Below are 22,143 nucleotides of genomic sequence, written 5' to 3' on the forward strand. Positions count from 1 at the left end.
CCTCACCAAAAGTCACGATAGGTATCTGACAATGACGGCGGAGCTAGCCAACGCCCTCAGGCAGAAGGAGTTCCACACTCGTGCTCCCCGCAGTCATGGACTTGCGCAATTCTTCATGAACATGCGTAAAGTTTCAAGAACAAGGTCCTCAAAGCTGTTCGTTGCCGGTGCTGGGCGAGCTCCCCGGGGTGTGGAGGAAGGAGAAAGTGCTGACCGTCATCGCCACTGCGAGTCGCTGTACTGCCTTTGGCGCTGCGGCTAGGCCTGCCTTACCGGCCTAGCCGCAGCGCCAAAGGCAGTAGCTCAGAAATTCTCGTCAGGGCCAACGAACCCTGCCCGTGCGTGGATAAGGGTAATAAAGCCCAATCTCTGTCACAGTTCTCCCCAACGCACTTTTTTCAGGGCCTCCGTATTTTTGCCCTTCGTTGTTGTACTTGTCTAGACTCTCCCCTCTTCGTCTGGAGCGTCTCACGAGCACGATACCCACGGTCTTTTTGTTTTTGCTCGCAGCTGCTTGGGCTCCGCCGCTTACGCTTCAGCCGCGAAATTTCCTTGTCGATAAGCCCCGCCAAAAGAAATCCCGCGACAGAAAACAGCACTTGTCGCAGACACCACGCTCAGCGGGATATGCCACACTCTGAGTCGCCCACCATGGCCTCCGCTATCGTCGTCGACAAGAGCGGCTCTGCGCCTGCGCCCTCGCACGAGGATGTCCAGGCGTTTTTGACGAGCATCGTCACCGCAAAGACATCGCACGCCTCGGTCGACGCCGCCTACGCCCTCACCGAGCTCCTGACCAACTCGGTCGGCTTCCGTGGCCTCCAGGGCTATGGCATCCTCGACTCGCTCAAGAAGTCGGCCACCAACAAGAAGGACCCTGTGCAGAGGGAGGGCGCCATGAACGGCGTCGGTGCGCTTTTCGAGCGCTTCCCTCGTGCGCAGAAGTTGGCTGAGGTCATCTTCTTGGTGCAGGACGAGACTCTGCTCCCTCTCACAATCGACTCGCTCTCTGACAAGGCTGCACCTGTCAGAGAGTCGGCCAAGTATGCGCTCGACTCGCTGTTCGACAACCTCTCCGCCGAGGCCAAGGTCATCGGCTTCCTGCCTGCGCTCATGAAATACCTCGGAAAGAAGTCTGGAAAGTGGCAGGGCGCAGTCGGCGCTCTCGAGCTGATGGGCCGCATGGCCGACAAGGCCAAGATGGGCATGGAGAGCCTCGAGGTCGAGCAGGAGAAGGATGTGCTCCGTGAGGCCATGGGCAAGAAGCTCGAGGGCCTCATTCCCATCGTCGAGAGCTACATGCACGACCTCAAGTCCGAGGTTTGTACCCCCACAGCACGACGAGAATGCATATGCTAACAAGGTCGCAGGTAGCAAAGCAGGCCGTCAAGACCATGAACAGCCTCACCACCCTCCTCCAAAACGACGACATCGCGCCCCGGATACCCCTTCTTGTCAAGGCCATCGAGGACCCCTCCACGCAGAGTCTACAGAAGGCCATCCACGCCCTCTCGCAGACCACCTTCGTCGCCATCGTCACATCGCCCGTTCTCGCCATGGTCACACCTCTGCTCGAGCGTTCGCTGAACAACCCCAACACCACACAAGAAGTCACTCGCCAGACTGTCGTCGTCGTCGAGAACTTGACCAAGCTCGTCCACGACCCCATCGAGGCTCGCGCTTTCCTGCCCAAGCTGAGGCCTGGCGTCAAGGCTGTCTTGGACCGCGCCTCTATGCCCGAGGTCCGTGAGATCGGTGGTCGTGCTTTAGCTGTCATCGATGCTGCCATCGCAGACAAGGATGGCAATGTCGAGCACGGCGCTCTCGCCCGCGTCTCACCTTTCGAGGTCTCCTTGGTCCTCGAGACACACATCAAGAACGCCGGTGGTCTCCTGAACTTCCCTGGCGACAACGAGGTCTGGGCGTCTGCTAAGGCCCTCATCTCTGCCATGATTGCCGAGGACGTCCATGAGCGTCAGGTCAAGCGCATCTCCTCGCTTGTTGCTCCTTACCTCCAGCCCTTGATGAACCCCGGTGCCGCCGAAAAGGTCTCGGAGGCTGTTTCTCAGTTCTACATTGATGAGGACCACCGCAAGTTCGGCCAGCCCGTTGTCGAAGATGATGGTGAGACTGAGATTGTCAACGCCACCTTCTCCCTCGGATATGGTGGTATGTTGCTCCTTTCGCATACCAACCTGCGTCTGCTCAAGGGTCACCGCTACGGTCTTTGCGGTCGCAACGGTGCCGGAAAGTCGACGCTCATGCGCAGTATCGCAAACGGCAAGCTCGAGGGATTCCCCCCTCAGGACGAGGTCAAGACCTGCTTCGTCGAGCACAACCAGGGTGAAGACGCTGAGATCACCATTCTCGAATACATTGTCAAGGATCCCCGATTCCAGGATGAGACCAGAGAGCGTATTTCCGAGGTCTTGGAGGAAGTCGGTTTCACTTCTGGTCCCGAGGGCAGGCAATCGCACAAGGTCGGCTCCTTGTCCGGTGGTTGGAAGATGAAGCTCGCCCTGGCGCGTGCTATGCTTATGCGCGCTGACGTTCTGCTGCTCGACGAGCCCACTAACCACTTGGACGTTGCCAACGTTGCCTGGCTGCAGGAGTACCTCAAGAGCCACACTGAGATCACTAGTCTGATTGTTTCTCACGACTCCGGGTTCCTCGACGCCGTCTGCACCGACATCTACCACTACGAACAGAAGAAGCTTGTCTGCTACAAAGGTAACCTTGCCGACTTCGTCAGGCAAAAGCCAGAGGGCAAGAGTTACTACACTCTCTCCGATTCGCAGGTCCAGTTTAAGTTCCCTCCTCCCGGTATCTTGACTGGTGTCAAGTCCAACACCCGCTCCATCCTGCGTATGACGGACTGCACATTCACATACCCCGGTGCGCCCAAGCCATCGCTTTACAATGCGTCCTGCAACTTGTCGCTTTCCTCCCGAGTCGCCATCATCGGTGCCAATGGTGCTGGCAAATCCACTCTCATCAAGATTCTGACTGGAGAAGTCGTTCCCCAGGACGGCAAGGTCGAGAAGCACCCCAACTTGCGTATTGGTTACATCAAGCAGCACGCTCTGGAGCACGTTGAGATGCACTTGGAGAAAACACCCAACCAGTACCTCCAGTGGCGTTACGCCAACGGTGATGATCGTGAGGTGCTGATGAAGCAGACCCGTGTCCTTACCGCGGAAGACAAGGCTCAGATGGAGACACCCATCGATCTTGGTGATGGCAAGGGCGCACGTAAGATCGAGGCATTGATTGGTCGTCAGAAGTACAAGAAGACCTTCCAGTACGAGGTCAAGTGGCTCCACATGCTGCCCAAGTTTAATACTATGATCTCGCGCGAGACCCTGCTAGACAAGGGTTTCCAGAAGCTCATCCAGGAATTTGACGACCACGAGGCGTCTCGCGAAGGTCTTGGTTACCGTGTTCTCGAGCCCAAGGTCATCTCCAAGCACTTCGAGGACCTCGGCATGGACCCTGAGATTGCCAACCACAACGAGATCTCTGGTCTCTCCGGAGGCCAGAAGGTCAAGGTCGTGCTTGCCGGTGCCATGTGGAACAACCCCCATCTTCTCGTCCTTGACGAGCCAACCAACTTCTTGGACCGCGACTCTCTCGGTGGTCTCGCCGTCGCTATCCGCGACTACAAGGGTGGTGTCATCATGATTTCCCACAACGAAGAGTTTGTCGGCGCGCTCTGTCCCGAGCAGTGGCATGTTATCGACGGCCGTGTTCAGCACAAGGGCCACCTTGCTGTCGATATGGCTCGCTTCGAGGACTCCTCTCGCCCTGGCTCGTCGGTTGCTAGCAGCAACGTCAGCTCCGCCGCACCCAGCTCTGCCGGTACACCGATCGGCTCCGACACCGAGGGTGATATGAAGTTCAAGGCCAAGAAGAAGAAGAAGATGACCAAGAAGGAGCAGAAGGAGCGTGAGGTTAGGAGGCGATTGAGATACATTGACTGGCTCAACAGTCCCAAGGTATGTTCTCCTTGCACCCAACTATCTACATTTGACCCAATACTAATGTTTCACAGGGCACGCCTCAACCTCCCAACACCGATGACGAGGCAGAGTGAATGAGCTCAACTGGGTAAATGATTTGTTGGCATGACATGATATCACCTTAGACTTGCATGGTCCGGCGTTCTAGAGGAAAATACTTGGGTTTTGCATTTCGAGTGCTCATAGACATGACGATCTCACGAGGTTGGCAATCTCTCTATTTAGCAGACTAAAAGCATCTTTTATACTTCTGTTACCTTCTAGATGTTGTCCTCGTCTCTTCCTCGTCGCTGCTACTCTCGTTTGCAAAGCACCGGTACATGGTGCCTTCCTGCCGTCCCAATCTGACGACGCCACGTTCTCCTTCGCACACTTTGCACCTTACAATCGTCCTCCATGACTGTCTCTGTAAAGAAGTGCAATTACTCCGCCTATGTGCGGCGATACTGCTCCCTAGCTTCTGCGCTACGGTGCGGTAGAAAGCCTGTCACGCTATTGGTGCAGTTTCAACATGTCACTGCGGTAAATTGGTCCTCACAGCTCTGAGCACAGATGGACTGCTCCGCTAGCCCATTGGCGAGTATAGATACTGCGTTTCATTGGCCGCATTTCTTCCAAACAAAGCAAAGAAGAGTCGAAAGGGCAAGGCTGGCAAGGCGAAGCGGGTGTAAGTCGGCCACGCTGAGAACCTAAAGCGGAGACAAAGAGGGACGGATCATCGCTGATAGGATTGGATAGAACGTACCAGCGCTCTACACGTTCAAATTCATCCAGGGGACCTTTGATAGATTGCTGGAGCATCCCAGCGCCACTGGACAAGCAATAGGACGCGTTCGTGAGGTTTATTTTGCAGAAGGCTCGTTCGTCTTCCTTGCTGCTCATCGCCGTAGAACCCGGTATCGATGGCGGCTGCAGGGCGTCGGGTGATCAATATCGTCATCGAGGACGACTCGAATATAAGTTCGTTCCTCTTCGTGTGCATTGTGTGTTGTTCGGTGGCTCACACCAACTCTCCCTCTTGCTCTTCCAACACCGGACTTTTCAGGTTGCAAAAGCGTTGTACATCAACACAAACCACCCCGCATATGTTGGTGATCGATATTGGTAATCAGGGGTACTCTTCGAAAGATCCGTCAGGCTGTAGGAGTTCTCAAAAGTAGGTTTGATTGTCTCTGATAGTTTTCGCCGGCAAATCCAATATGGGAGCCTAATGCGTGTCAGCGCTCCCCTAATCAAAGACCAAGACGATCGCTTCGACCAGCACTGGTACCCCCTCCCGTCTTCTCAGGGTTTCAGGAAATTGCTCAGTCCGATGTGCGCAAAGTCAAGAAGTCTGAGAACCGCTTTCTTAGATTCATGCCGCAACCTCTAGTGTTGCCAGCTCTTCATCAAGCAGCCTGAGCAAGGCAGGTAGAGCACGATCGTCTCAGGGAAAGGACATCTACAATCGCTACTGCTTGCTCAATGCTGTTGAACCTCCTTAACAGGTTGTGGAGAACTACATGGGCCTTGCCGCCGTACGAAAAATGCCTATCAACAAAGCGTAGCCCAAAGACTGGATGCCTTTCAAGCATTTCGAGGGGCCAACAGTTCAAGACAACGCCTTATATATTTGCCTCGCTGTCGGACTCACAGAGGCAGATGATTAGACCCAACGCCGCTGCTATGAGGCGCAAATGCTTTGCTAGTTGCGGAGCAACTGATATCTCTTGCTCCGTGAACTGTTAACTACATACCGCGACAGCTCTTCTAAGCACTTCGGGGTCTAGATGGACGGCTTCACGGGAAAGATCACGACGCTTTCGGCGACTGGTGGATTGGCAAAGCTCATCGACCAGAGCTCAGCCTGACATTAACGTCGAGGCCATGCAGACAGCATGCGGCTGCGGCTGGTCGTCATCACATTGAACGAGAACGACGACACAGACTTACACGCTCTTATAACCACGCTGAAGTACGCCACCGGAAGGCTTATTTGGCTGCAAAAGCGTTGCTGTGTCAATTCCGGATACCCCCACCCCCATTATATTGAGGAAAACGACTCTGACATATCAGGACCTGGAGCAGATAGGAGACAATGCAGGTGCTATTACTAATGTTGCCGCCCCGGTGAGTCTTGTTAACATGCTCGTCGTCTTTGGTGTTACATCCACTCGCGCTGACGCTGCTGATTAGTTATAGTACTTTACAGGCATTTCCGAAAGCAAGAGCTTTTGAAACTAGACCAGAACTGTTCCTACTTCTTTGTCGACGGGGTCTTCACAGGTGGTTTTCTCTGCTGTCACAAGACTTGGTCGTCGAGCCCACACGTGAAGACTCTCCTCGGTTAAATCCGCAGTACATTTGCAAAAGATCACCCCTATCATTACATCTGCACAAGTGTTGCAGGGGGTGAGATCTGAATCGTTCCCGCACTTGGCTGGAACGGAAAGTGAGGCTGCCCAAGTAGTCTGGTGTACCGCGGAACATTGCCAGATTGAGATGAAGGCAGCTCGACCATGAGATACAGTGACACTTGCTGGATAGTCGAAACGCGACAACGACTCGACGCAGCCTAACTCGACCTATCTGCGTACGCGGACATATTTATGTGGCCTTTTGGAGGCGAGCAATTTCGAGGAGTCGACTCAATGGCGACCTTGACCGACTCGCGACCTGTCCCGAGCGTTCGGAGAGATAGTGGGCTCGGTCTCGGTGAACGATTGCCCGGGAGATCGACCAAAAGCTCCTGTTTTCCACCATGACATCCAAACCCGGGATTTCATGTTCCGCCTTTGCAGAGTTTCGGTATGTGCCATAGCGTTGTGTACTTGATCTCCACACACCAGTCAGCAGAGCAAAGGACAGAAATCATTCTAGCCTTGCGTTGGCTAATCTTGGCATGCAACGGCGTGTGGAGAGTTTGCGTTGCGTCAATAATGCTTCGAGAAGAATTGCTAGCCGGCCGCCGGCGCTTCTCCGGACGTCGGTGAACCGTCATGTTTCCGGTCGCGAATCATGGAATGATTGGTGACGGCCATGTCCCCAGCCGCTTGCGGGTGTTGCTTCCGCTAGTTAGTCTGACGATGTGGTGCCCATGGGCCTTCCACACATTGTCCCACATGTTCCACATGGGGCTTTTGAAATTCAGGGATGACATTTTGTAGCGGACTTGGAGCTGGAGGCCGGCGCTATGACGCTGCACATCTGCTTGTTGATCTGATGCGTTTGCAGATACTCACTGCGTCGATCTTCAGATTCTGCATGCGCATCGTCTCTTGAAACAGATAGTACGCTGAGAATTGTGTGTATGTCGATCGGTGTAAGGATATGACAGCTCCACTGCGAGTGACATTGCAGGTCGGTACAGATGATGCTGCTGTACCACTCCCATTCCTGCAGGTGAAGGGCGCTATTGACGCTAATTGTGTTACGTACATACCGCCTCCTGAAGCTATCACGTGTGAGCTTCTGACATTCTTTGGTGTTGAGAGGATACAGAAAAGCTCGGGATCTCGGCGAAGCTAAGCGAGGAAATCTCTTCATCGTTACATCACGTGCTTTCAGGCAGTGCGGCGGAGGGAAATGCCACGTCTTTGATGCTTCCGACCAAAGTGGACGTTTGCCTACTGCAGAAAGGTCCTTTGGAGCGCCCGTATAATCACATTTATATTTAAGCGTTAGCTCAAAACACTCATCAAAGTACAGCAAGCCCGGCTGGCACAATCGGTAGCGCGTGAGACTCTTAATCTCAAGGTTGAGGGTTCGAGCCCCTCGTCGGGCTATCATTTTTTTCATCAAAAACTCGTCGATTAGTCAACTGGCTGTGGAGTTGTCATGCTTTTTGTTTCGGGAGTGATGCTGATAGTAGAGGTCGCTAGATTCGCGCCAGCACGCAGCGCTTATCAGGACTGACAACAGCCGCTGTTCCTGCCTGTGCTGTGTACAGAGAAACTTTCCCGCCTTTCTGTTACTTGGGTGACCACCGGTCGTCTGGCCGCTCCGAAGTGCACCTGCCGGGAAGCCACCGGTAGAAACAGTAGGCCATTTACTGCGACGAAGTACCGAACCGAGAAATTACACGACGGCGTGGATGTTCCCGCAGGCAAGTCTTAGGTTCGAAAGGCTTCATTATTTGCACTGCTTGCCAAGAACCGCGTGCTGATTGCAATAATGGAACACAAAGTCAACGATATCCATCGTCAAATCCTCTGTAGTATCCTGTGTAGCAGCATCACATGATGTAGAATCGCTGCGCTGCGCTGTGCATGCAGCTTCGCAAGCTTTTCACAGGCAGCATGGACAAACACAGAGAAGGTTTGGCCGCCTAAGCGCTGAGAAATCTGAAATGCACAAGACCATACTCGTTTCTGCATAGTCCACACACGAAGTACTGTGTGACTTTATGCAAATTCACAGGATATCGTTCGGACGGTAGAACCTTCCGAGTTGACCGGCCAGAGCGAGGCTCTGCGAATAGCACAGGCTCAGACGAGCTGACGTTCATCACATGGGCAGCTTAATATCGCCATACGCCTCGGGTACTCGTGAAACGACCGCCACACCTGCTCCAAGGCGCGACTTCACCAAATGCTCGTAAACGAGCTTTCAGCATCGGCATCGCTTACCAGCTAGGATAACGCATAGCATTCGCTTTATGCGAGTGATCAGTGATGCCAAGAGACTGGAGTGCAGAATGCATACGGATGCGTACGATGGGGTGCATGATCGGTGCTGACAGGACCATCAGCATCAGGTCGCCGTCGTACAAGGCACGCGGCACGGTGGATCCTCGAGAAATGGGCATGCATGCGTACGGACATTTTGCACATGATGCACAGGGGCTACGACTGGACGGATTGTTGAGTTCGTGTGTCGATGCTGGGTGCCCAGACTATTGACTGTCGTCGTTGACCGTCCACAGGCCAGGTCAGGAGTCTTATTTCTGATCTGCGCTTCCAAGCAGACAAGTTCTGGATCCCTTCCTTCATGCGGCACGGTTACTATCAGAAGTTAGAATGGGAGACGGGGCGGGGCGGAACGCGACCGTGAAGTGACAGGCAGGGGCGTAAGACAGGGCGTGGACGACGTCGATCGGCGCAGGCTGCTCTGCAGCTTTTTGCCGCGTGTAGACGATGCCGAAGATCTGGAACTCTCCCCGGCCGTATGGATTCGGGACGCCGAACGGTTGTGCCGAACGCACATGATGGCCCGGACGTTGATGCTGGTCCACGCATATTATGGATTGCAGACGATGTGACCTTCCTCAACGGCCGTTTCGCGCGCTTATCGCTCTTGTGCTTGGGCATCACACTCGCCATGACAGCATATTTGTGGCTTACGGAGATAACTCAACATAATGTGGGGACAGAGTGACGAGGGTGGGTGGGTGAGAGTGGGGACGAGATACTCAGTGCAGGAACACGTCCGAATTCTTTGCTCGCTAGCCGGATACGGACATTGATGTCAGAAGTTGCGACCAGGCATCCTGCATAAACAATGTGGAACTTCAATAGTGTCTTGTGAGCGCTGAGCACACAAACACTTCTTTGTGATGAACTGTGCTGTTCTGGCATTTACCGGCTCCAGGTTAGCGTGCAGGCGCGGACTCCCCTAGCGCAGGTAACCGCGCTCCTGCAGCATGAGCAGGTCACGTCCATCCATAGAGCGACCCTTGTTTACTGCAACTTCCGAAGCTGTTCATGTACAAATTCCCTGTCCATTGGTTCATATGCACATAATCTTTGTCGACGTCCTTTCTTTAGACATGGTCATTTCGCGCGCCCCCCATAACGGTAATATTACCGGTCGCCGGGGACTTCCGACTCTTCAAGAATTGAGCTTGTTCGCGATTCGTGACAGCGATCAACATCCACACTGCCTTTCCCCCGACGGCGACCTTACTGTGTAAGGTACACGGCACAGCAACGACGGACCTTCCTCCCGGCTATGTGGTAGCGGGGGAGCTAATCACGAAGAGCATATTGCTGTGTCACAATCGCATGAGTGGGCGTTATTAAGGATGAGGAAGTAGAATTAAGCGCGGCTGGGTGTCGTAGGCAGCGTAAAAGCGGGGCATGATTCCCGAATTACGGCTGTCGGAGTTGTTTCTGATTTGCGGAAGTCTGGAGCAGACAGCCATTACACGTGCTGGGATACGTTCATCGGTTGCATCTAGTCAAACGTCAAAGAAACCCAAATCGATAGCTGACGGAACGCCGTTGCTGCCGTTAAGATTAAAAGGCGTTCAGCGTTCCGGTAAGGTTTGGTGCCGAGGCACCCCAACTATATGACGATTCAAGCGTACAGAGCGTCTTTTGAGGATTTTGTAAGAAATAGGCTTGGAAGCTTTCTCGTATTCGGCCGGCTCGGTGCTTCTTTTGTTTACTAGCAGCCGAACCGCATCGCTCGCACGCTCGAATTGAACGTGCAAAGATAGAGAGCATGTGAGTTCTCGAGTCGTGTCTTACTGGAACATGGATCGGATTCCTTTCCGGTCAGTGCACCGGAGAACGAAGACTTGGATTGGAGAGGAAGTAAGTCCGTTCAGACGCTCTGACTGGTCCGTACTGCAGGATGTAGTTCCGGTGCATGCTCATAGAATCATCCTGTAGCTTGCAAGTAGTGGGTATCTTCGCGTATTTCCCCAAAGCCAGCATCGAGCGTGATGGCCCTGGTCTAGCCATGCTTTGCCACACTTAGGCTATGTGTGTCAGGGATCGCAATCGGCAGGCATTTGCCTCAAGATAACGCCATCGGAGCCGAATGGATACGGAAGCTTGATGCGCAACCAACAGGAAATGTCAAAGTGTCGTCGCAGGAGGAAGTAATGCGCCTTTCAGATTGGTACTGCGACTGCATTGATGGTATACTATCCCAATACCTGTTTGATGCGTGCGGCTCTCTCTCGCATTGTCCAAGAAGAAGTACGAAACTGTAAGCGTGTCGAACTAGTGGTGTAGTGCGCTACGTTAGCGAAAGGACAATTGTCTGATGAACTCGATGAGAGAAAAGTAAAGGTCATAGAATACCCAATGACCTTCTGCGAATCATGTTCGCTTCATGTTTATGCTACAGGCTGATGTGCAGGCTTTCCTTTGACGCCTGCCCCAAGAATCTGACTCCGGCCAGATAAAGCTTCTATTCGTACATGGGAAGGGTAAGACGTAAGTCGAGAATCGAGTCTTCCTATGATTTCTGAGGAAGCCGCCAGTCTGTGGCAAGCCTTCAGCTGCCCGTCTCGTAATGCGATGGATTTGTTGAAGCAATCGTGGAAGATGACGTGGGGGTAATCGAATGAAAAGTGTTTTGGCCGTGCGTGTACGAAACTCGAACTTTTTCAGTAACCGATTGTTCCCAAGTTGTTACCATACGCCTGAAGATCGATGTAAAAAGCACCAGCCGCTGGTGATCGTGATCAATATGCGCCGCCTCCCGTTCTGAGTCTCTGGAAGGGTTCTATGGATTTAAATGGTGGAAATATAGTTGGAGCGTCATCCTGATCGTAGGGTGAAGTTGTTTTCTCTTAAATCATGGGCCGGAATAGTATTGGCGTATCCCGTGCTGTGTGTATGCCATCGGTGGTGCGCCTTCTTCTTGCACTTGGTCTAGATGCCCAGGCTCTGCGTACCATTGCGCGCTCATGGAGCGGCTAGGGACGTGCATTGGTGACATCTGGTTCTGTTCGTACGAGTTCCAAGCTGGGGGGTAGAATTGGTGAGATTGCAGCACTGGAGCTGAAAGAGGACCAGATGTTGATCCTCCCATAGTGGTTGTGTGCATGTTTGGCTGGTTTGTATCTATGCTGGAGGGATAAGGGTAGGGTGAAGTTCTTCGCCCGAAGTCTTGCTGGATCCCCAGTCCTTGGCCATGATATTGTTGCGGTAACCCCTCAATGTTTCCGTATGACATTGATCGCGTCGGCGGTGGTTGAAATGGTGGTTGTTGGCCCCATGCTTGGCCTTCTGGATGGCCATATGACATTGTGGAGCTTGTGCTCATGGTCGCTGGGGTATGGACGCCGGAAACCCCAGACTCGCTTCCGTACACGGAATTGGCCGTAGACGGGGACTGTCGCCAGTATCCTGCGCTCGAGTTCGGGCTTTCTGCTATCGTTGAGGATGGGAGATAGCTGGTTGTTGGAGGCCACTGGGTCTCTATCGGAGGAGGATACGGGTAAGCTGCTTGTTGCACTGCTGTACATTTTAGCGTACTCAATCCGGCTGATCACGAGAGAAATCTTACCTCCGCTTGATGTTGGCGTATGATGGGGATCAATGCCTTGTTCACCAGAATAGCCATAAGGCGGATTCGGGGCAGCTGTGACACCTCCATGGTATGGCAGACGAAATTCGCCGATCTTTTCCCCTGAGTGTGATCCGAGGTGCCGTGGGGATGAGGCTACAGGTGTTTTTGGTGTTCCTGTACCCGGGTCTTTTACTGCGCCCGAGGGACGTTGTGGGTCGATGTTGTGGTCCACGGGAAAGAAGTTGCACTCTTTCTTCAGCCGAATGCAATTCGAGCAGCGGCTTTGTGGATCATCTGGTGCCAGAAGACATCGAATCTTGCGTCGTCGACAGTGACCTGCATTCGTCAGTATATGTTCTTGCCACTGTGTTTGCGGCGCAAAAGCTGAATGCTCTGTTGACGTACCGCACGCAACCGATGTCCGATGGTATCCTAGCTTATTGCGCGCCTTGTTACTTGTTGGCGACAAGTCGCCTGATTGTCCCAGAGCCAGGTTGCGCATGTGTGGCGTTGATGTTGATCGTCGAAGTTCTCCAGGTACTTTGGCTTTAGATGAGCGTCTTCTCTTGCTAGAATGCGGAGGCGCGAGAACAGTAGAGTCCGGTCCTGTCAAGGTGTTTTCAAAATCCAGATGTTCCACAGAGGTAGGCTCGGGAGCAAGACCATCAACGCCAGGACTGTGATTCGGAGTGTTGAGGCTCATTACTTTACGGGCGGGCTGTAGAGGCAACGGGCGATCTAGTCTGGAAGCGGTCTTCTTCGCACGGCGGTCCGTTACAATAGCCATGTGCAGTGCTGTGTTGTCGCAATTCCTGAATCTAAACGCACGAAACCAGAGATTGCATTGAAGAGGCCTGGGGATATGAGTATCAAATGTTTAAAGTTCGGGAGGGACCCACCGCGCAGATGGGAATCTAAGCGATGTACGTACCTAGACAGTCAGGCAAGATGACTTCTAAAACGTTGGAGCCCGCACTAGATTTTGATCACGACGGGAGCAGTCGGCGGAGGCGATTGCGGGCGATCGACCATGTCATGGGCCTCTAGGCGCAATAGATATTATGGGCAGTAATCCGAGGGGTAAGGGCCAAATGACGGTAATGCTCGGGGTCCAGAAGTGAAGACCAAGGGAAGGAGGAGAGTGAAGCACTGGTGCATGTCCTGTATGTAAGCTAGCTGCCACCACCGCAGGGACCACTTTTCACGACCAGCAAAGTGACAGGCGCCAAAAGCAAAGCCTGCGCGAGACGAAAAGATTCAGGGACTTGATGTTGAATTTTGGAACGCGCTGTTTGGCTGAATCGAGTGGATGAATAAAAGTGGCGAGGCGACACACGCTATTGCTCTAATGGGCCAGCTGCGTTTGAGTACCCAATCACCCAATTCACCAGAGGATTTTGCAGGCATCCTGGTGGCTTGGCCTCCATAAGACGATCTTGTGCCAGTGTGGAAGGAGGGATTAACAGATCCCTGTACAGTTGGCTCAGACCAACTGATGTGCGGGATGGATGAGAGCTCGCTCACTCACAGGTTGAAGAGTCCGTGCGGTGTCGTCCTGCTCCGACCCACGGACACTTTTAATCCTACCACACCATCGATGGTTGACAGGCATGCCGATGACACGACGGTAGCCGCCGCCTAGCGTCAGCGGCGGGCGTAGCCCATACTGTTAGTAGGGAATGAGTCTTTGTTCCCTTGAACCTTGGGAACTGTAGACGGCAGTTTTGGCAGCTAGTCGGCCATCGCACATCGTTCCGAGGGTTCGTCTGTAAGGGGCCCACCTGGACGCACGATGCAGGAGCCGGAGACGTCAATTTAACCCGGCTCTGTGCGCTGAAACGAGGGCTGGGGAACGCGGTTGCATCAGGGGTACTTTCCATCAACATCGCTGGATCTGAGATGACGGGGACGGTCGTGGAGACAGGGCCGAAATGCCTGAAGCCAACGCTGACGCGCTTGGTGGAGACGCACGAATGGCGGCGTTTCTCGCAGTACTGTGACGTTCCAGCACACGATGTCCCCAGCGATGGTCCTTCCATGTCCGTGCAGACGATATTGCTGTTGCTGGAAGTCCGTAGGAAACGCAGGGATAACGCTGGCGTGATTTGCTGGCGCCGGCACTCGCAGCGAGTGCGGTTACGCTGCGACACATGGCTTCAGAAAAGGAGTCCTTTCTCCACACTCGTTCATCTCGCTAACAAGGCCCTCAGGAAAGCCTCGATTCATTTCCACATGCGTCATCGTGAGCAGCGAGCTGCACTGTTACTAACACTGTCACACAGCAGATGTCACTGGCTGCTGCAATTGGCGGTACGCGCGATGAATGAATCGTCAATATTGGAGCGCTGAAAGGCCGACAGAGGCCTGACCCAGTGCAGTGGCTCTGAAGACGTGCATGACGTCTACCATAGCGAAAGCCTGGGCGATTCCATTCAGGGTAATCGCACGTGGGACTCGCCTGATCAGAAGCTAATCGGGCCTTCACACCATGTGTCTGTTGCGAACGCAGGCGGCCGAGACAATGCTCATCAAGCTGCTATGGACGTTCCCCGACGGCAGTGCCGTCACCTCCCCACATTGGCGCACTGGACCTGGTCCCTAGCTTGGTGGCCTTGCAGCAGACGACATTGCGGCGTTTTGTGTTTTTCTTTGCCTCTTTGGAGCCTATTTCTCGCTCGGAATCAAAACTGTTTGTGCGCTTCATAGTCAGCGAATGAAAGCTACTTTCGACCGCTCGCATTGCGCGTGTCAGTTATCGCAGCGCACCTCCGAGACTTCCTCTACTATGTGCCTGCAGAGCGAATTAGCCTCGTTTCTGCTGACTCGGTACTGGCTCCATTGATACCAGGTCGTCGGATTCTTATAGCCGAGCCTCACGGAGCGCGAAAATGAGGCTCGATTTGGGCATCGTGCGATTGCGCTGCGACCTGCCCCATCCCAGCTGGTCTTGGCTCGCTAGTGAGTAGACGCCAACATTACAAGCAATGCAATTGCACCCACAATGATCGGTAATCCTGCGCTATCGCGAGTCGCTAAGGACTGCGCTCTTGCAAGTTGCATTAGACTAGTCTGCGAAGTACAAAGGTCTTGAGCGACCTTCCACGATAGCGCATAAGAATAGGGCTTCATCCATATGCGTGCGTAACATAGGTCGCTATCTAACCCTTGTGTAGTATGTAACTCGAATAAGAACTCAAGGCCATCATTGCTATGGCCGGTAAAGTGGAACACCCCCAAAAACAGGTCACCTTACACAATCTGCTTGGTGCGATGTACGACTACAATAGAACAGGGATGCTGTCAGAAGGCAAAGATTGTACTTGAACGGTTTCGTCCCTCTTCAAGTTGCCCAGGGTAAATGTAATAGGGAATTGTCTCAGGTCCGAAGCTCTGAGATGATCATCGACAGTTCCGTCCGAATGGCTGGGTCCATCATCAGGCGGCTGCGACTGTAGTTTTCCGCAGCAGCAAATCAGGCAAAACGAGACGCTGCATAACTTGCAACTACGGTATGCTCCACGTCTATAAGACCAGTCCCATAGCCATGCTGCCTATTGCGCCTATTGCGCTACTTCATGTGCATGGACTGGGATCATGTAAAACAACACGCAGGTGCTCTTCTGCACCCAAGAAGCCAAAGTTTATGCCCTTTATCTCGATCATCTGACGATGACTTACAGCATCCAGTTCACCAAAATCCAAGGTTCTAGCTCGCCCACTGACATGGCATACAGCATCTAGTTCACCAAAACCCAAAGTTTCAAGTTCGCCTACTGATATGACTACTGCAGTACCATAAGCCACAACGCTGGACCCTATATGACAAGACATATATTGCTTGGACGGAGAAATTATGATTATCACCCGGCAATCACAGCACACGAATCTGAGCCCAATTCACCTAACTAGTTACAAGACGCGCAATTCGTCTCGACTAATGCCGCGCTCCATGCCTTGAATACGCTCAAGGCTCCCTCCACCAACGATGTTGCAGATCCTACTTGTTCAAGATGCAATTCCGCTTCTAACGGCCCCGTTCGAGCTAAGCACAGCGTCGGAGCTGTGCGTGAAACAGCTGGCGGACTCGGAGTTTAATCCGAGGATATCCAGCTCAGCTCATTGGACGCCACAGCCGATCGCATCTCATATCACATTCGACAGCTGTCTCCTTGTTGATAGAGTTCTCGCCTTCAAAGCAAGCCGGCACTTTAATTTTGACCGGAGAGCGAGCATCCGTGTCTTCAGGCCCTCGAGACAGCGCCATGGCTAAGGTTGCGCCGTTGTGTCGGGCCTTAGCGAAGTCAACGAGCACTAAGATTAGGCGCAACACATCGCAACCATCTGGTTCTCTAGGCTTTCAAGGGAAGCGTTTGCGATTCATCAAATACTTTACCATTGTGGGTTGTAAGCTTGCTTTGTGTGCTTCGGAGTCTCCTTCCATGTTCAGCTACTCAGCACCCCTCTGTGACTGGTATCATTCATGGCGCAGCTCCGTGTCTTCAAATGAGCCCGGTACCTCGTCGGTCTCAACGACCCGAGCGATCTCGACGCTGTCACTATGCTCCGCGGAACTAACATCATTAAACTTTGACCAGGTTTGACATTCGGCCGACTGCTCTCGACCATGGAGAAGGCTCCATTTTCAGCCTTACTGTCTGCAACCGCGCCATTGCAACCTTCGTACGATCTGCACTATCAGGCATGCAGGCGTCTCTGGGTGTGTCTTCACGCGCTCAAGAGCGTCAAAGAATGGTCTCGTGCAAGCCTCCCTAGACGCTCAAGCTACTCTATCGGTTGCATTGGCTGGATAGGTTTCCGCCACTTCTACAGCCGTGACGCCTGTCAAAGGGTCGCTGTCTCGCTACCGATGAACAGCGCAACCATTTTTCCGCTTCTTCAAAGGCGCATATTGAAAATGCGATGCATTCCAGATTGAGATGGGCACGGCACTATGACGTGCCTACTTCAAGGCTCAGATTTTGGCCCCGCACACCCTCCGCGCTACTGCCTACAAGCACTCTCGACTTTGCTTCTAACCTGTCCAAATTGCCATGCTTCGGCAGCATTGATCCTACAACCTGGAACTTGTCATCCACGTTAGAGTTTGCCATCCGTTACGCGGCTCTGAGTTGCGGTCTACTCAATCTACTGACGAATAATGTCGATTGGATCCACGTGCCACCAGCAGTTCTGCAGACTAACATCGTCGTATTCGCTATGCATATGCACGCTGTAGCGACTGAAGAGATCGAGCTATACTTGCGAGCACGGAAATGTCTTGGACGGACCCTGTTGTTGAGATCTGGAACATACGGACTCCATGTAGAGCTCTCTACGAGCTGTGCACAACATCAGGTGTCTGTGGGATATGCAGGACTCTAACTCAAGGGAGATGAGTGGAAGAGTCGCCAGCCCAAGACTACCAGTCGTACGTTCAATTAGGACTACACTACCAGCGATGATTTGAGTACGAGACTCTCTTCGAGAGCGCGTCCCAAGGCTGAGCTCGGAGTGTTCGTCGACATCGTGTTCACTTCACAACAGCCATCAAGAAGCCATCAAGAAGCCATCAAGAAGCCATCAAGAAGCCATCGTAGTTCTTGTCTCCGACTATCTGGACTACCACGCCGTCGAGTCTCGGATTTTTCCCCACGTTCTCGACGAAGCGTCGCGCGCCTTCGATCCTCGGGTCCTCCGCATCCTGAGCAAGGTGCCCCTTCCTCACAACGTTGTCGGCCATGATGCATGCTCCAGGCTCACACAGTTCAAGTGCTTTGTCTAATTAGCTCCAGTTATTCTCCTTATCTGCACCGACGAAGACGAGCTGGAACTTGTCCAACTTGCCCTGCTTGACCTCCTCCACGATCTTAGGCAAGACTTCGGCTCCAGGGCCGAGACGCACATCCACTCGATCAACTACACCAGCCTCTATGTTCTAACGCGCAACCTTCGCGTGGCGGTCATCTACCTCGACGCTGATCACTTTTACACGCGAACTTGCATTGGCGAGCCAAATGGTTGAATAGCCACCGAGGGTACCGACTTCGGGGATGTTCTTTGCCTTCAGCATGCGCGCTTGCAGCTGGAGGTATTTGCCCTGCGAAGGTGACACGGCGATACCAGGGAGACCTTTGCTGTTTGGAGTTCGAGAGCGCATGCTGAAGCACGTCATTCGAGGGCGTTGTTCGTGATGTGGGGTGAAGGTGGCCGAGTGAGCATGTGTAGACTGCGCTTCAGCGCGGGTCTTTCCCATAAGATTGTCCTTGCCCTGACATATTGGCTCCTGAATGTCAGTGGAGCCTGTTGGTGCGCAGCAGTATGAGCTCAAGTCAAGCTCGATGCATATGGGAACTGAAAGGTAGGTTTTGTCAGTTCTCAACGGGCGGGGTCATGACTGCTTCGTACAGGGTCGATAACACGACATGAAGCACGTCGTGCCGTTGCATCTCGTGACTTTGGTTGCCTTTTTGTGGTGGTAGAGCCATTGGTCGTGTAAGACGAATGACGCTTTTGCCGTGGGTAGGACGCAGATCTCGATTGCAAATTTATCGCACATTCTCGATTGAAGACTATCATCTGTCTCAAGCAGATATCTCCCACTCCTTTCCTTCATCATCAATATCCCGCAGAGGTAGTGGGGGTAGGCTCTTGTTCAGATCGATGGCCGGGGGGACGTGCACACTGTCATGTTTGGAAGGCGCCTTGTTCGGCGATGCGATCTCCATCCCCACGAGCCTTGCAGACTTGCGAGCAGCACTTAATCGTAAAGCGTGAGGCGCACCTTCTGAATGCCTGGGAAAATGAGGAGATGTCGGACTACGATCACCGCGAGGCAACGGGTACGTGTTTCGTCTCTCGTCGGTACTGTGTGTTGCTTTTGCGATATGCTTGGACCTCATCGACTCCCGGCTTTTCTTGCTCACGCTGTCCATCGATATCCGGCCAGATTCGATAGCCAAGGACGTTTGGCACGCCCAATCTGGACTGTCGCTGTCCAGGTCGGTCTTCTTAATGGATCTGGCAGAAGGAACATCAATACCTAGTCTGCGAAAGTTGTTCGATATCGAGTTGGACCTGGGAGGTCTCCTCGTCGATGTGCTGCCCCGTCGCTTGATGAAGTCCAGTGCAGCCCCCTTTGGCGAGACCGGAGCGCCGGGGGCAGATCGCGGATGCTCGATTCTCTGATTTGTGAGTGATAGACTAGACAAAGCGTCAAGAGGCGATCCATGATGATCGCGCAGGCGCTCCGTAAACGCGGCATACGTAATATCTGGTGAAACGATCTTGGGAGCATCTCGAGGGCGATGGACTTCTGTTGCATGACCTAAGAGAGAATAATCACCGTTGGTCGCTGTTGAGTCTGACTTATTCAATTTCGTGATAGCTTCTAGTCTCCTCTTCTGTTTCTCGAGCCTGGATCCCGATGAAGAGATGGTGTCGACAGCAGCCCCTCGAAAAACTTCATCGTTGCTTTCTGTAATGTGCCCACATGAGATCTCACAGAGACCCTCCACGATCTCGATGGCACATTGTCCTGCGCGCTCGTCTGTCTCATTGCTGTGCTTGATTTTCTCGTCCTCGTGCATGAGAGCTGTCTCTTGCTGGCAAGTTGCTGGTAGGGCCACAGCCTTCGTTTGGATTGGCATGCCCCATACCCTTCTCGCCGGGACTGCTAGCCACTTGCCGGCACAGTTAACAGCCATTGCCTGCATCTCGAGGCGGTGAGCGCGATGCTCGGTCTCAGTAACATGTCGATGAAGCTGCACAGTCGCGCCTGGATCATCGCGAGGAATTTGCCGCCTCAAGACACCATCCAACCCCGTCATCTCTACCTTGTTTGCCAAACTGGAGGGAACAAGTGCTTTATATGTTCCCAGAGTCTTCTTTGGTCGCATCTGTGGGTCTTTGTCGTCTTGTGCCTTTGCCGCTTTCGCGCACCTGAGGCAGCGCCCCTGACAGTACGTTGGCAAGCCTCCCAAGCGTCGACCGAAATCTCCAAATACCTCGGAGGTGATGAGGTTATGAACTATATCTCCGTCTTCATCGCATCGCACTTCGATGAACTCCTCTGGATGGCCACATCGGAATGTACGGCGGAACATTTCAGCTGCGCTGTTAGGACCAAGGAAGGTGTGGAGTCGTTCGTTGCGATTGTGCAACGTCTGTGGTGAATTCAGGCAATTTTTTAAGGTGAAGCGTTAGTGATATGAAGTCGCCGATATCACAGTTGCAGCGTTTGCTACGCTCATTGATGCAGCAAATGCACTTGCGCAAACGGACTTTGAGAGTGAGAGAAACACGCCCGTAGATTCCAAGTATTTCCTTTGAACACGGCAGGCAGCAATCGCAAAGTATCTTGCTTACAGAACACGGACAGCGAGAATCTTCTGGAAGCGGAGGTATTGTCGACAATGGTTTGACTGAGTCTGACCTATTGCTAATGACTACGAAAGTGGCCTCACTGCTATGCATTACAAATCCATCCCGAACGCCAAACCCAGAGTTATGTAAATACAGTTGTGGAGATGCTTCCCATAACATGTTCCCTTGGTATTGTCACCGAGGACCTCCTCGCAGCTTCAGGTCCATCCTGGTGGTTTTATGCTTGTTCATCACTTCCGGTGACTCGTCGAGACAAGGGTTGGGATGGACGATCATCGACTGTTGATCAAATCAGTCGCAAGAGATGGTAGAGTGATGTGGTAGCGTTCGTGCTTGCCGGAGGTGGGTGTGGTCCAGGTAGCGTCTTGTAAAGAACCATGCTGTCTGATACGCTCGTTCGTGCTTCCTCCTGGTACTTGGGGCGCTTAATGCAGGACCTGCTTCCACATGCACTCTTTGCATGAGCCCTGACTCCTGGCAATGACGTCGTGATCTCGCTGTGAATCGGGGCAAGCAAAGCCGAGGCGTTCCTCTTCAGCTTGTCTGCAGATTCGAAGTATTTGTCCGTTCGGTCCGTAAGGCTGCGGAACCCAGCACCTGCACTGGTTGTAGATGATGTACTGAATTGTGCACATATTGACTGGTTTGGAGGCTGAGAGGTTGAGAGGTCGAGTGGGTGCTGTGAAGCCTGAGGAAGGAGGTAGGGAACCTGGAGGACAAAGACAGGGCAGTGGTGTAGGATGAGGTGATGAGTTGGAAGGCTTTCTGTAGCTGATTGTTGACTGTGTGAAGAGCTAGTAGAGGTGGTCGATGAGGCAGTAGTCTCGGGGTTGTATGGACTTAAATGTGAAGACTTGAAAAAGGCCATATACGAAAAAGCTCGTTGGAACGCAGCGCTGTGTAACACACAGCACTCCCTCATTTGGGAAGCCTTCACTCCACCCTTGCGGCTGACTTCGCAACCCCTTCGCCTACGAGGGAAGTCTCGAGAATACCATACGTGATACGGCAGACTGGGAGGACGGGCTTGCTCAAACGGGATTGCTGGCTGGGGTGAGGGACGACCCGGTGCAACGGACGAGTCGACTCGAACGGTCAGCAGCCACAAAGGCAGCACCACGCCCGATCGCGGCGCTCACCGCCCCCCAGGCAGCATGAGGAGATGAGAATTCTTCTTCGAGTCGACCAGCAGGCATGTTGTACGGAACAGATCTTGTGGGGTCCAGTGACGCAGGCACAGGGCGAGCCAAAACGTTCGAGGTGGGTACGATCGATCCGTGCTAGCCACTTCGGTCTCGCCTGCAGGTGCGGCCGACACCAACAACAACTCGTGCCCACGAGACTTCCCGCACCCATCTATGCGGCCGCCAGCAGACCAAGGCTCGGCTCGTCGCTGCAAGATCAGCGAGTATGCACAGAGCTGCTGCAAGATCAGTGAGTATGCACAGAGCCGTGAGAGAAGAAGCTAGGGGCGCCCTATCGACCACGGACCGCAGGGCTGGCTGTTCAACGTCGA

At 53.3% G+C, this 22,143-nt stretch overlaps 5 protein-coding genes and 1 non-coding gene across 6 annotated transcripts; 2 read left to right on the forward strand and 4 right to left on the reverse strand.

Annotated features, from left to right (window-relative positions):
* The first annotated feature begins 341 nt into the window (after positions 1-341).
* Positions 342-4,550, forward strand: M421DRAFT_419779 (elongation factor 3). The gene is made up of 3 exons (XM_033592245.1): positions 342-1,320; positions 1,371-3,995; positions 4,052-4,550. The coding sequence occupies exons 1-3, from the start codon at positions 652-654 to the stop codon at positions 4,091-4,093; spliced, it is 3,336 nt and encodes a 1,111-aa protein (XP_033449506.1). The 5' UTR covers positions 342-651; the 3' UTR covers positions 4,094-4,550.
* Positions 4,551-7,709: 3,159 nt separating this feature from the next.
* M421DRAFT_t58 lies at positions 7,710-7,782 on the forward strand. Its single transcript has one exon. It is a non-coding gene; the product is annotated as a tRNA-Lys (tRNA).
* Positions 7,783-11,106: 3,324 nt separating this feature from the next.
* Positions 11,107-13,468, reverse strand: M421DRAFT_135321 (uncharacterized protein). Its single transcript, XM_033587416.1, has 4 exons — positions 13,177-13,468; positions 12,651-13,099; positions 12,243-12,581; positions 11,107-12,193 (listed from the first exon to the last, which is right to left on the reverse strand). Exons 2-4 carry the CDS (start codon positions 13,030-13,032, stop codon positions 11,529-11,531), a joined length of 1,386 nt encoding a protein of 461 aa, XP_033449507.1. The 5' UTR covers positions 13,033-13,099; positions 13,177-13,468; the 3' UTR covers positions 11,107-11,528.
* Positions 13,469-18,027: 4,559 nt separating this feature from the next.
* On the reverse strand, positions 18,028-18,402 carry M421DRAFT_4423 (uncharacterized protein; the record flags this gene model as incomplete). The annotated part of the gene is made up of 2 exons (XM_033594651.1): positions 18,028-18,173; positions 18,243-18,402. 2 exons carry the CDS (start codon positions 18,400-18,402, stop codon positions 18,028-18,030), a joined length of 306 nt encoding a protein of 101 aa, XP_033449508.1.
* Positions 18,403-18,826: 424 nt separating this feature from the next.
* On the reverse strand, positions 18,827-19,948 carry M421DRAFT_4424 (uncharacterized protein; the record flags this gene model as incomplete). Its single annotated transcript, XM_033594652.1, has 1 exon — positions 18,827-19,948. One exon carries the CDS (start codon positions 19,946-19,948, stop codon positions 18,827-18,829), a length of 1,122 nt encoding a protein of 373 aa, XP_033449509.1.
* Positions 19,949-20,913: 965 nt separating this feature from the next.
* On the reverse strand, positions 20,914-21,823 carry M421DRAFT_91754 (uncharacterized protein; the record flags this gene model as incomplete). The annotated part of the gene is made up of 3 exons (XM_033597974.1): positions 20,914-21,598; positions 21,628-21,713; positions 21,767-21,823. The coding sequence occupies 3 exons, from the start codon at positions 21,821-21,823 to the stop codon at positions 20,914-20,916; spliced, it is 828 nt and encodes a 275-aa protein (XP_033449510.1).
* Between the last annotated feature and the right edge of the window lie 320 nt (positions 21,824-22,143).

Source organism: Didymella exigua (genome assembly GCF_010094145.1).
Source record: "Didymella exigua CBS 183.55 unplaced genomic scaffold M421scaffold_11, whole genome shotgun sequence".
Taxonomy (NCBI): domain Eukaryota; kingdom Fungi; phylum Ascomycota; class Dothideomycetes; order Pleosporales; family Didymellaceae; genus Didymella; species Didymella exigua.